We start from the raw sequence: 14,860 nt of genomic DNA on the forward strand, positions 1-14,860 counted from the left end.
AAAAAATGTATGTATCTGAAGCAGGTGCCTGGTGTCCCCCTTTTTTTTCTAAATGAGAGGGTACCTGTGTGGTGCTAAGTAATTTGAGTGCAGTGGAAAGAGGACAGGTTTTGGAGTCATATTGTAAGTGTGTCATTTAACCTCCCTGGCCTTTGTTTTCTCTCCTTTCAGATGGAGATGCTGTATCTTAAGATTGTTGGAAAGATTAAAAGGAAACTATTGCAATGCCAGGCACAGGCTGTGTCCAATATTTCTTTACTTTCTAAACTAGAATTTATCATTTAGATTTATTTCCCACAGTTGTTTGGCATTTATTTTGTGTTGTCTAATTTGATGCAAAAAGAATGATTTTGGAATTAACACATCTATCATAACAATGTAAAAACATACGATGCAGATAGATCATAAATAATGTAACCTGTCAGCCTCAAAAGTGGTTAAATTTAAAATGGTAACTTAAGTAATTTTTCTCAGTAGTATCAATCACATGTCTCAGTAATGGTTATTTTAAATTTAAGGTAAAATTAGATTTATTTTATTTTTAGGGGAATAGTGTAAAGAATATTTGTGTTTGACACAATTTTATTGATAAAATTTTCTCTCCTATTTTCTGAAATGATCCCTGGAAAGCATAACGTATCTCATTTTATAGACAATATGTTCTCTGTAAACCCTAGCACGCGTCGGTTTGCTTCATTGTATTGTCCCATCAGTTTCTTACTCAAGTGTGATAGTTGGGTAAGTTTCGCTTTAGATGCCTGTTTTCCATAGTATTTTACCAGAGAATCAATCTGAGATGACGGACAAAGACCTGTTTGACGCTTTTCAGTAATGTAGGGAACTACAGTCAATTTAAAATAACTAGCATAAAGGTTACTATTAAGCCATTCTGAAAATGTGTGCCCCTTCTGCCCTGTTTTTACATGTGGCCCATTGTGCATAGCATGTGACTTATCACTACAGGATATGTGACTCAAATTTATCACTTTCTCTTTCCTCTAGCAACAGAAGAGAAGAAATCTCTGAAACGAACTTTTCAGCAAATTCAAGAGGAGGAGGATGACGACTACCCTGGCAGCTACTCTCCTCAGGATCCTTCTGCAGGACCCCTCTTGGTAGGTCTTGACCCCCAGAGAGTAGGGAAGAGTGGCTTAAAGTGACCTCTAGTTGAAGACGATGGCCACAAGGTGGCACCAGTGACCACTGGTATGGAATCATCAGAGGGCACCTCTCAGGGGCCCCGTGCATCATCCTGCCCAAAGGAGCTTGCCGGATGGCAGGTGTCACTGTGTCTTTGAGTGCCATAACTCTGGGATGGGCTTATGTTTTCTAAAGTACTTGGACTTGGTTTTTTCAGTCCTAGAAATTAAGAATATTCTTTAAAAATAGATTTTGGAGAAAGGGATAGATAATATTACAAAGACATTCAAAAGTCTTCTACCGTGGCCTGTCTCCAGTAGCATGGTAGTTTTATAAAGTAAATAACTCATTAATATTTAAAGACAGTCTATGTGTCAATAGCAAATTTGCTGCACTGTAGCCTATTAAATATTAAAACAGGGAGTTAGTCTTTACCCATGTGTTTGTGTTATTTGGCTATACAGGTTAGTTTACAAAATCTAAATGAAAGAAGTTGGGCACAAGGTGACAGTTTAAGTAACTTGACCAGTGTCTTAATTTAGATCCAGGGGTGTCTGACTTCAGAGCCCATGCTCTTTTCAAGGGTTGAGGGGGGGCTTCATCTTATTTTGCCTAAAACAGCTTTATTACACATGGTCATGCTTAAAGCCTATGTAAATAGGAAGCATGTCTAGTTTGTGTTATGTTACGGTGTTGAGTTAGACTAGGGATTAAATGACAGCAGTGTTGGGTCATATATCTTTGGATTTAAACACTTTAAAGACGACAGCCTAGATTATTACCTTTCAGGGTAATCTGACTACCATCTACAGAGCTAGCTACTCCTTGGTGATTATGGAGTGGCCTGTTAGCATTGTTTTCTGACAATTTTAAGAAACTCCTTTTTGATATATACAGAAAATGCATCCCTGGTTTACTTTTCTTGTTTTTTCCCCCTTGATTTATAATAAGTCTGATACATTTAATTTTGGGAGTGACATTCATTTTGTCAAGAAAACCCAAGAAAGAATTGAAGTAGGTTGATCAGTCAACATATAATTTTTTCCTTCTTCTTCTTGAGACAGGATCTTGCTCTGTTACCCAGGCTGGCGTGCAGTAGCATGATCATAGTTCACTGCAAACTCAACCTCCGGGGCTCAAGTGATACTCCTACCTCAGCCTCCGAAGTAGCTGGGACTATAGACATGCCACCATGCTTGGCTAATTATTTTATTTTTATTTTTTTGTAGAGACAGGGTCTCGCTATATTGTCAAGGCTGGTCTCGAACTCCTGGGCTCAAGTGATCCTCCTGCCTTGGCTTCCCAAAGTGCTAGGATTACAGGCGCGAGCCACCACACCTGGCCACAGCACCCAGTTGTTAACATCTGATATTTATACCTTTATTCTATACTGGAAATGATACATCATTTGAAATTAAGCAACATGAACCAAACTCCATTGTTTTGAATTGCCAAAAACATGTTCTTTTAGAATTTAAAAAAAAATTCAGAATTTCATTCATGTTCTGCCATGGACTTAGATAAACTAATTTTGTAGATTTTGTTAGAGTCCGTGACATTGACTTACATCTAAGCTCTGGGGCTAAGAACAGTTTTTTTAAGAAATGGCAGGAATGACTGTTCTTAGAATTTGCCTCCACCTCATTTAACTCCAACTAATTTTCTTTAAACCCCATGTCTTAATGGATAGTGTTGTTTGTGTTTTCATCTTACAGACTGAGGAACTAATCAAAGCTTTGCAGGATCTGGAAAATGCCGCATCAGGGGATGCTACTGTCCGACAGAAAATTGCTTCTCTGCCCCAGGAAGTGCAAGATGTTTCTCTATTGGAAAAAATAACAGGTGAGAAGGTAGAGTTTAGGTAAAAGGTGAGGAAAGAGGGACATAACTGTAATGCAGTAACCCTAGGCCATACTTACGTCTGCAGGTATAGACTACTTTCCATGTTGTATTGGTTGCTCTACCATCTTGGGATTTGCAAACATAACTCACATGGTGAACAAAGAAACTTCTGAAATAGTCAAAGCTTGAATAGTGATTCTAGGAATTATTGCAGAAATGCTGGTGTGCCACAACCTGTGGCTCTCTAAATAAGGTCTGTTAAAAACATAGTACAAATTGTGTGCGTGTGGGGTGGGTGGGGGAGATTAGGTATTATTCTGTCTGTTAGACTCATAACCCTCTTACTAAAAGAAAAAAAATTATGATTCAGGGCTGTGTGATTTATGCCCTGCTCTCTGACAAGCCCTGTAGATGATAGTGCCTTCAATGCCAGGAATTTCAGGTGTGTGTTAGACATGTCATTTTGCCCTAATCGTGACCTCCCTAGTTAAACAGTGAGGGGCAGTTGACACGATTCCTGCTTTCCGTATGGAAAATTGAAAGGAAGGAATGAAGCATGAACTAATATTGACAGTAGGCTTTGCACTGGTACTTCTGTTGTTTGTGATAGTCTTTGGAGATGACTGAATGTGTGTCTCCATATTGCATAGGAGGACATTGAGGCTTTGAGAAGATAGGTGTCTTGTCCAAGGTCACACAAGTAGTGGATCTTGGGATTCTAATCTAGGCTGCAAAGCCTATGTTCCTCCCCTTACAAAAGCTCAGACCTTTCATTCCGCTGTCTTCCAAAAGCCACCATTTTCCCACTCCAGTCCCTTGACTTGGCTGCTTCTCTTAACTTCTTCCATATCTATCTAAAGGAAATCAAGGTCACTGATGAAATATTTCCCTCAACAAATATTTGAGGCCTACCTATATCCCCTCATGTGAAGTGTCAAGAAGAAAAATAAAGCCGGGCGGTGGGAGCGGAGAATGATTGCCGGCGGTATTAATGGTATTTTAAAGGTGTTTGGGGAAAGTCTTTCTGATGAGATGACCTTGAGCAGAGACCCGAAAAATCAGGAAGCAAGCCATGAGGATATCCAAGGGAAGGAAGTGCCACCAGGCAGAGGAAGCAGCACAGGGAAAGACCTCAGGCAGTGGGCGTACTGGGTTGGAGAACACAGCTCCGAGGCCTTCTGAGTCATGCAAGAAGCATCTCAGCCCCTCACTCTGCTTTCCCACCCCAGGAATTCACCCCACTGGGACCCGTAGTCTCTTGATTCCTCCCCCACCTCTTCCTAGCCCTCGAGTCCTCATTTTCTTCTTTATTCAGATTGGAGTCTCTCTTTTCACTTCCTCACACACACCTTCAACCCATTTTCTTCTCTTTCTCCCTTCACTGTAGTCTCCTGGCAAAATCCCTTCAGTGTAGTCTCCTGGCAAAATCCCTAAATAGGTTAAATCACATTTTAAAAATACTTGCTACTAAAAGGACCACTTCATGTATTCTTACTGTCAAAATCATAATCTGCAAAAATTGCAAGCAAGTTAATGTAAAGCTAGCCATGTATGTAATTTCGTTTCTCTGTTTCACTGACCTAAAGGTCTCACATAGCTTCCTTCTAAAATACTTGTTTTATTTTGATTTTTAATTGTGGTAAAATACATTAAAATAAACTACATATAAAATGGTAAGCTACATAAAACGTAAAGATGTGCAGTTTAGTTGTGCTAAGTATTCTCATGTTGTTATACAACCAGTTTCCAGAATTCTTTTCGTCTTGCCAAACTGAAACTCTATACCCATTAAACAATAACTCATCATTTTTCACTTCCCATATCACCTGGCAACCACCATTCTTTAAATTTAGCTTTTTGTCTGTTTCTTTCCCGAACCTGTGCAGCGGAATGTGGCTGGGAAAAACTAACATGTCTGAGTTGACTTTTCCTCCTAGTTCTCTGCATGGACATGGTGTTTTCTAAACCCGCCTCTCTGTGTATTAGATCTGCTCCTTCCCATCTAGCCAAGGCCATTGCTCCAACAATGCTCCCCCTTTCTCCTGCATTTTCCATTTTTTACTCTTTACTGGATCATTCTCAATAGCATAAAAACATGAATTTTTCCCCCACTTGGGAAGATTTTTTTCTTGACCCCATGTCTTCCTCTAGCTACTGCCTCATTTCTCTGTTCTTTTTAGCCAAACCACCTGAATGGATTGCCTGTGCTGTCTCTCCACTTCCCGTCCTCCCAGTTGCTGATGATTTCCTTGTTGCTGAACTCAGTGGTGGATTCTCTGCCCCCATCTTAACTTCACCCCAGTAGTATTTGGCCCAGTAGATTATTTCTTCTTCCTGAAAATACTTTCTTCACTTGGTGTAGTAGTTGGAATAATGCCTCCTGGCCCCCCACCCCCCAAACGCCCATGTTTTAATCCACAGAACCTGTGTATATGTAATCTTATATGGCCAAGGGACTTGGCAGATGTGATTAAATATCTTGAGATGAGGAGATTACCCTGGATTATTTAAGAGGGCCCAGTGTAATCACAGGGTCCTTGTAAGAGGAAGGTAGGAGAGGGGGAATGAGAAGGAGGTATTACCGTGGAAGCAGAGGTTGGAGCGATGTGCTTTGAAGATGGAGGAAGCAACTGTGATAAGGCATAAGATAATTAATTGGTGATATTCTAAGCCACTAAATTTGTGGTGATTTGCTGCAGTAGCAGTGGGAACTAGGACCCTGCATTATTCTAGCTTTCCTCCTTTCTTTCTGTGTCTGTGCAGCCTCCTTGCTGGTTTCTCCACTCCTCCTTGACCTCTTCATATTGGCCCCTTCTTTAGCTGCTTTCACGGCAGCCATTCTCAGCCAATTTCATGACTGTAAATAAGAGTTTTTCTGCGGATGATTTCCTAATTTACATCTCGTGTTGACCCTTCCACCTTGAACTTGAGACCCGTATATCCAACCTCCTACTCAGTTTTATTAGTTGGATATCTTGATAGGCATTTCAAGCTTACTCTGCCCCAAACTGAACTTCTGACCTTTCCTAAAACTTGTTTCACTCATGGTCTTCTCAGTAAATGGCCCTCATTGTTCCTGTTGATTGGGACCAAAACCGGCATCTGATAGCCTATCACCGCCTCTACTACTGCCACCTGGTACAGGTCTCTACCGTGTTCACTTGATTTATTGCAGTAGCCTCCCAGCTGGTCTTGCTGCTTCGTTTGTTCCTCTTGCTCAGCCATCATTCTATTCTCAACATAGTAATCAAAGTGATCCTCTTCAGTAGAAGTCAGATCATGTCTCCTGCTCCACATAACACCCCCACGACTGCCCCCATCACCAAAGTAAAAGCCAGAGCCCTTTTTTTTTTTTTTTTTGAGATACAGTCTCATTCTGTTGCCCAAGCTGGAGTCAGTGGCATGATCATAGCTCATTGTAACCTCAAACTCCTGGACTCAAGCAATCCTCTCATCCTGGCCTCCCAAAACACTGGGATTACAGATTTGAGCCCCCTGCCTGGCTTTAAAGCAGAGTCTTTCACTGGCCTCTGTTACTGCATAGACTTTTACTGTTTTCCCCTCACTCACTGGTCAGGTCATATGGGCTCCTTGCCAGTCACTCTTTCCTCCTAGCACCTTTGTACTTGCTGTCTCCTCTGCCTGAAACGTTCCTCCCAGATAGTTACGTAGCTGGTTCTCATTTTCTTAGGCCTTTGTTTACGTATCACCTTAGCGAAGCTCACCCTGACCACCTTTTTGAAAATGTTGACCCCCCCCCCTTCCAGTGCCCCACCCTTTCTCCTCTGCCTTCTTTTTGTCTGTAGTTCTCTTCAGCTGATAAGTAAGCATAATATTGTATATTCATTCTCTTCCTACCTGATAATATAAACTTGAGGGCAGAGTTTTTTTGTCCTTTTTATTCTCTGCTGTTTCTAAGAGCCTAGTTATAAGAACTCAAATTTGTTAAACTAATTGGAAGGTTTTGAGCAGAGGATTGGTGGGCATAAAGCCTGATTGGGGTGGGCTCAGGAGGAGAGCAGGTGGCTACACTTCTATGAAAAGAGTTTAGCTGCAAGGGGGAGCAGGGAAGCAGGTCAGTAGTGGGAGAGTGGTATGTGGGTGGAATACATGGCAGCAGGTTTGTGTGCTAGTGGTGTTCTTCAGGAGGGAGAGAGAGAATTTGCTGAGGTAGAGAAGACATGGGACGGCTGCAGAAGTTTAGTCTTTGAGGAAACAAGAGGGAATGGGATGTGCATGCCACTTGGAGGACTGGCCGAAAGAGGCACTTGCCACTCTGATGGGTGAAGGAGAGCAGGGAGCGTGAGGACAGCATGGGTAGGTCCCCCGAAGCGAGCATCTGGCTTCTGCATTTGCACTGCGTATTTTGTATAACTGACTAAACTATTATAAGTTACTTTTCTGGGTTGTAATTATTTGTGTAAATGAATTATTTCCTTTGTAAAAGTTATTGAGGCTGCAAATTGATTTTCTTTTTAATCTTAAAAATTAGTTTTTGCCATTTTTTGCCACAGGCACCTAAACATCTTAGTGAATTAACCATTTTTTAAAAACGATCAGTCAAGCAATAACAAAACTGAAACCAACCTAACCACCCCAGGAGCTTGCTCATGGACTGAGCCCCTGAGCAGGAAGGAGAAGTTTGGCGGTCCTTTATCCTCTGTGACTGAGGAGATCTCTTTCCTTTGTGTTCCGTTCCGCTCACTTCTTCCCCCTTCACCAAGGACATTCTTTTGTTTCCCATCCCTGGGGAGGGTAGAGGTGCCTAATCTTTGGCATCACACCCAATCTGGAATCCTTCAGCGGTTCCTCTTGCAATATTCACATTAAGAAGGCATCGAAAAGCCAGATGGCTATTTGCCAGAGATACTGTGTTGGGAATTCTTAAATCCTAGTTCCCCAGGAGAATGCGAGCTCTCACCTCTGACAGCCTGTATGCATAGGGAGTGTCATGGAACTGTCCCATGGTACTGCCGGAGTCTCTGGTGCCCTTTGTTTCAAAGCACCAACCTACTCTTTTGATTCATTCAGGCCTCTTAAAAATGAGGTATACATATTTAAAATTCTAATCTCACCACCACCCACACATAATTAATTATATCAGTTCTTTGTAAATACAGATCCTGCTTTTGTTTCTTCTCATTTCTTAATTATGAGCCTTTGTTCATCACTTCTTCCCAAAAATACCCTTAATGTTTTTCCACCCCCAAAGCATGAGTTACAACCCATTAATTGGATATGAAGTCAGTCTGGTAGCTGATGACCAACAGTTTTTGAAAAATGGAATAAAGTCATCCTGGCTAACACAGTGAAACCTTGTCTCTACTAAAAATACAAAAAAATTAGATGAGCGTGGTGGCGGGGGCCTGTAGTCCCAGCTACTCGGGAGGCTGAGGCAGGAGAATGCCATGAACCTGGGAGGCGGAGCTTGCAGTGAGCCGAGATCATGCCACTGCACTCCAGCCTGGGTGACAGAGCAAGACACCATCTCAAAAAAAAAAAGGGGGGATAAAATAGAAGATAGAGCACACATAGTAAGAATGGGTATTTTATGAAATGCTGCTTTCATTTTTCTGTGTATTTACATAAGTGTATTTCTGCTGTGGGTCATGTTCAGAAACATTTAAAAACCTCTTTCTTATCAGACTTTACATTTTGTCGAATGTAGGAAGAAGTTCATCCCCAGGTCCAAGGCTTACGTAGTTTAAGAGACAGAGTACTATAGATCATTTTAGAGATCTGGCTTCGAGTCCCAGCATCTCAGCTCACTGCATATAGAAACCTGTCATGTAGTTTTGGTTTTTTTTTTGGCAGGGAGGGGGTCTTAGTTCCCACACCCAAGAAATAAGTGCATGCTATTTTTTATTCCAGTGGAAAGTAAAAAGACTACTTAATGAAATACAGTGGTCCCACCATATCCATGGGGGTTTGGTTCCAAGACCTTCTGAGGATACCAAAATCCAAGGTTGCTCAAGGCCCTTAAATAATAAAATGGTGTCGGATTTGTCTATAACCAACGAACATCTTCCCATATACTTTAAATACTCTCTAGATTACTTATCATAGCTAATGCAATGTAAATGCTATGTAAATAGTTGTTATTCTGTATTTTTAAAATTGTGGGTTTTTAATTGTTATTTTTATTGGTTTGTGGGGTTTTTTGGTCTGAGTATTTTCCATTCATGGTTGGTTGAATCCACAGATACAGAACTCACAGATATAGGGGCCAACTGTAATATAAATGAAAGCACTTGAAATTCTCAGAGACAAGGAATGATTTTTTCACAGGTGATCTTCAGTATCTCTTTATGCTTGTTTTGTCAGGAGAGCTTTTGCAGGAACAGGCATTTAGAAAGCCTTTTCCAGATTCCCCCCATATACAACTTCCTCACTTCAGGTAATTGAGTAGTGTCCTGTCTTGTTGACAGAGTGAATGCCTTTGGATTTCTTGCTCAATCAACTCATTGTTTGTCCACAGGTTCTGGCTTATTCTCAGACTGTATATTGGGAGAGAAACCGTTAACCTCCCCCAGAAACGTTTGTAATCATACCTATGTGATTTGTATATTTTCTCTATTTTTTGGTCTCATTTGTACTTAGACAAAGAGGCAGCTGAACGTCTTTCAAAAACAGTAGATGAAGCATGTCTGTTACTAGCAGAATATAATGGGCGCCTGGCGGCAGAACTGGAGGACCGTCGCCAGCTGGCTCGGATGTTGGTGGAGTATACCCAGAATCAGAAAGATGTTTTGTCGGAGAAGGAGAAAAAGCTAGAGGTGAGTGCATTGAAAGGCAGACCCAGACTGCTCACGTCTCCCTTCCTGTAGCCCACATTAGGAGGTTTTTATTATGCTTTAATTAACAACATTTTTATTGTTTAAAAATTCAAGATGTGAATTCTGAACATCCATCAGATACTGTAACTATTTGAGCCCAGTTAAAAATTGAAGTCATGTTCTTATTGTCCAGGACAGAACAAACTGGATTGTAGGAAACAAACAGTGAACTCTTAATCACAGCCTTAGGATCTTAATATTGCTTTCATTTGAACTCATGTTTTAAAAAAAAAAATTACGAATTGAGGTACAAAAAGAATAGCAAATCAGTGAAAACCAAAGAGTATGTTTGGTAGTATTCGGGAAGTGCTGAAAAATGTTTCTTTCAAGTCATTTGGAGGTTTATTTCTTTTTTTTTCAAGACGGAATCTCGCTCCATCCCCCAGGCTGGAGTGCAGTGGTGCCATCTCGGCTCACTGCAAGCTCTGCCTCCCAGGTTCATGCCATTCTCCTGCCTCAGCCTCCCAAGTAGCTGGAACTACAGGCGTCCACCACCACGCCTGGCTAATTTTTTGTATTTTTAGTGGAGACGGGGTTTCACCGTGTTAGCCAGGATGGTCTTGATCACCTGACCTCATGATCCGCCCATCTTAGCCTCCCAAAGTGCTGGGATTACAGGCGTGAGCCACCTCACCCAGCTGTTCGGAGGTTTATTTCTGACTTTATCCATGCTGCGGCCAAGAAGTTGTCTGCCTCCAAGATCTATCTGTAATTAGCTCTTAAATTTCACAGTAGTATTTATATAGCACAGTTCTCAAAACTGTAGAAGAAGACCACATTTCTACCCTGGGTTGAGGACATTAGTCCGAGTGACCTTGGGGAGGGAGTTCAGAAACATTTCCTCACCATACACTTGTTTGGCTTTGTAATTAAGTACATGGTGGTTTACCCTCAGTACTTGGTCCCGTGGGATAACAGAGCCAGCACTGTGGATGTTTGGGAACTTTTGCTGCCCTGGGCTGCTGCACTTCCTTTTCAGGAATGTCTGCTCTTCTTTTTTTAAGAGATATGGAAAAGAGTTGCAGCCAGTGGTTTTGTGAAGGAGGACACTTCTGAGTTAGAGAGCCAGTCATGTTGTATTTCAAGAAATACTTCTTAAATCCCACTCAGAGTAGACAAGGGACAGGGAGAGCCATGTCACCTCCGTGCTCAGGAAACGTGCTCTGGCACAGAAGGAGGGAACATTGAGCTAGCTCTGAGGCTGAGATCATTGTATTTGCCTTTCAGCACGGTCATCTGACTTGAGGGGAAATGAGTGGCAGGCACTTTTTACCGTATCCTTACCTGCAGTGATTCTGGGAACTGTGTTGTGTAGTGGTAGCAGGAACTTCACGTTCGTAGCCTGCTTGAATGTGGAAGATGGGAAAGGGCTGTAAAAATCCTACGGCTTAGATTTAGACATCGGCACTGACCAGAGATCCTAAAGGGAGTTTTACAGGCAGTACCAGACGGTCATTTATCTGAAATGCTCATCTTTCACTGAGGAAGCATTTTCAGCACTGTGCCCCGGGACTAATAAGAGAGTGTAATTAATGATTCTGGTTGTAAGTCACCATGCCATCTGTTGAACTGCCCCTTGGCGACACATTAAGGGCTTTCTCTGATCTGTCAGACATTGATTATCATGAGCAGCTGTTGCTGGGTAGAACGTTGCAAGCAACCATAGAGGACAGAGTCTTTGAGGAGATCGGGTTGGTAGAGCTGGTTAACTCTTTGTTCTGTTTTCCCTCCCCACAGTTGCACTCTGCTCTGTGTATTGTTGGGGAATCAGTCTGGTTTTTGTAGAACTAGTGGTTTGCTGGACACCACGAGAGGGCATTAAGATGGAGAAACAGATTAGAGCTTTGGATGCGTTCTGTAACTTTCCCGTCTGCATTGCTCTGCCCGGTTCATTCAGTGGAATGGGGCTGGCATTCCATTGCTGAAGAAGTGGAACAGAAAGGCCCCACCACTGGAACCAAAGTACAGAGTCTGAACTGAAGGTTCTTATCTCAAACCATGTCTCTGAGGCACATGAGCAGAACCATTTATTGTAAAAAATGGAGCCGATTTGCTGCATTAAAGAAAGCAAATGACTAGATACAATATAAGGTTTTTTTTCTGAGATGGAGTCTCGCTCAGTCACTCAGGTTGGAGTGCAGTGACGTGATCTCAGCTCACTGCAGCCTCCACCTCCCAGGCTCAACCAATCCCCCGTCTCAGCCTCCTGAGTAGCTGGGATTATAGGCATGTACTACCACGCCCGGCTAATTTTTTTTATTTTTAGCAGAGACAGAGTTTCACCATATTGGCCAGGCTGGTCTTGAACTCCTGACGTCAAGTGATCTGGCTGCTTCACAGTATAAGATTTGAGAGATGGTTTTAGTTCTTTTATTTATCCACGCTTGCTAAAAATGTAGGCAGTCTGCTCTCCTGAACCTAAGATTTTTCTCTCACATTTTGTAATAGACTGGTCCTGTCCCATCACATCCATGTGGTGGCCCAACTTGATAAATGTATGCCACTTGAAAGATGCGTGAGTACTGTGAATTCCTGCAGATTGCCCAAAAAGTCTCTCTGCGTGATGGGGCAGTACATAAAGTTTACCCACTTTTTTAACATTCATTTTTGTAACACAGCCAGTCCGTTTTAAAACTTCCAAATCAGAATGCTAATTAAAGATTTTATTTTTTAATCCTTTCATTGCCTTTAGCGTATACATACATGAAATTCTCAGAACTCTTTGGAGAAGTTTTTATTTGCTTGGGAGTCTGTTTTCTTCCCAAAGCTCTAATATACTTAGGTTTTTTGTGCTTTCCTTTTTAACTTCGTATCTTGCTTTATGTAATAAGCATCTTTTTCTCTTTCACTTGGGAATTTTATGTCGGTGGCTCCTGCATATCAGGATAGGGCGTGGGATGATTCAGAGCCTAGGATGTAGGAGAGGGAATTACGGCTCAAAGTAAGAGATTGTGTTTCTTCCCTCAAGGAAATCATATTCTGGCATAAAAAACACAGGTGGACATAAAACCAAACCACTTGATCGTACATAATGTAGATTAAGGAGGCATTTGGCGATTCTGATGGTGGTTTAAGGTAAGTCCAAACTTACTGTCAGGCAATAAAACCTTTTTATAAAAGGGACTAGCAGTTGAAGAAGAGAAGCGTGTTTATAAATGGGGAACAGTTAGACTGGACCAGACAGGTATCTGAAGAAAGACAAAGGCAGATGTGGGAAGGAGGTGCTGGAGACCACCAGTGGGAGATTAAGGTCTGTGCTCTTTAAGAAGCTACGTATTCATTCAGGGAGTCAGCAAAGCCTGTGCCAGCCAGATGTACAAAGATGGGCATGATGCACTTCTCCCCTCAAAGGGCTTATGCTCTAGTCAGGGGGAAATAGCAGCAAACAAGGGGTTAAGGTAGAATTCAAGAAAGGTTGTCAGTAAGGAAAATATTCTCACTTGTGTCTACCTTGAAATAGACCAAGAAAAAAAATGAAGATGCTAATAATAATTTGATCAGATGCTTATTAAAAATGTGAGAATTATCAAATCATGGACAGTTTCTGAAACTGCAGTGCCTTCAGCAGGTCTCCCAAAGTTTGCTAGACTGTATGCTCTTTGAGTGCTCTCACAGTGCCAGGAACATATTTGGTCTGTGACTGAAATAAATATTTGGTCTGTGACTGAAATCCATCACTTGATGTAACCTTTTTCTATAGAGAAAAGGGTTTTTTTTTTAAGGTTGCATTAAAGTGGCTTAACAAATCTGATTTAATGATTGGTTGTAAATAATATGTTAGTACGGAAAGGTAACCATTTTTAGAAGTTTCTGTAGGTTTTCTCCTTTGTACTACTTTTCTTTTTTCCTTTAAGTAGAATTATGCTTTGTTCTGAGATAATCATCTTTTTTTGTTCGTTTGTTTGTTTTTGACTTTTGCTTCAGGGTGTCATGATTGACTTTGGCCTATGATGTTGGCCCTTAAACACCAGGCAAGGGTGGAAGGAATGCTGCTGAAAATCTGTGGGTAATGTTTTTGTCATGAACATGAGAAAACCTAGAAATGGAGAAGGCGCGTGGAAGGAAGCACAAATGGCAGCCCAAAGAGGAGGTTAGAGAATGTGGAGGGTATAGAAGAAAGCCCATTCAGAAAGGCAAAGGCCAAAGATACCAGAAAAGCCTTCCAGCTTCACTTCCAGAGCAAAGAGAAGCTTTGTTTGTGGTTGACAGAGGTGACTGCATTACTCCCAGATGTCTGCTCAAAGCTCATAAGACATAGCGTGAGTGGGTTGGATAGGGTTCCTGTCTTGTCAGCGTGAATAAAGCATGATACAGACGTTCTGTTAGCATGATCAGTGCATGTGGAAGAGTGTGTGTGTGAGAAAGAAACCTATTTGTACAAGTATTAAGGAAAGAAAAAAGGTCAGGAACCTGCAGTTTTACCTTAACTGTGATTTTTTTTTTTTTTTTTTTTTTTTTTTTTTTTTTGAGACAGACTCTTGCTCTGTTGCCCAGGGCTAGAGTGCAGTAGAGCAATCTGAGCTCACTGCCTCCCGTATTCAAGTGATTCTTGTGCCTCAGCCTCCTGAGTAGCTGGGACTACAGGCGCATGCCACCACACCCAGCTAATTTTTGTATTTTTAGTAGAGATGGGGTTTTGCCATGTTGGGCAGGTTGGTCTCGAACTCCTGGTCTCAGGTGATCCACCTGCCTTGGCCTCCCAAAGTGTTGGAATTACAGGCATGTGCCTCCATGCCTGGCCTTAACTGTGAATTTTATTCAGATCGTGGTGTCTGACTGTCAGTGATCTAGAACTGAAAGGAGATAGTCCTGTGTTGACACACATGCCACATGGTACACACACACAAAGATGATATGCCACACAGGGAAGAGCTCTTGAGAAATTTGTTCCAAGCTGCAGATTTATTGTTTTGGTTGAGGTGAAATTCATATAACGTAAATTAACCATGCACTTCAAAGTGCACACATTTTGGTGGCATTTAGTACATTCAAAGTATTGTATCAAGTTCCAAAACATAATTGTGTCTGGCTTCTTTCACTTA

The 14,860-nt window shown here is 41.7% G+C and overlaps 1 protein-coding gene across 2 annotated transcripts in view; it reads left to right on the forward strand.

The window, feature by feature from the left end:
• Positions 1–14,860, forward strand: part of RPRD1B (regulation of nuclear pre-mRNA domain containing 1B) — a 60,022-nt gene that overhangs the window by 24,080 nt on the left and 21,082 nt on the right. Inside the window, exons 4-6 of one of the 2 annotated variants that reach the window (XM_054467813.2) lie at positions 1,003–1,115; positions 2,856–2,982; positions 9,583–9,758. In XM_054467813.2, coding sequence (XP_054323788.1) covers positions 1,003–1,115; positions 2,856–2,982; positions 9,583–9,758 — 416 coding nt within the window. The remainder of the gene's footprint in view (positions 1–1,002; positions 1,116–2,855; positions 2,983–9,582; positions 9,759–14,860) is intronic. The other variant, XM_063659054.1, reaches the window with a different exon arrangement.

Source organism: Pongo pygmaeus, chromosome 21 (genome assembly GCF_028885625.2).
Source record: "Pongo pygmaeus isolate AG05252 chromosome 21, NHGRI_mPonPyg2-v2.0_pri, whole genome shotgun sequence".
Lineage (NCBI taxonomy): Eukaryota > Metazoa > Chordata > Mammalia > Primates > Hominidae > Pongo > Pongo pygmaeus.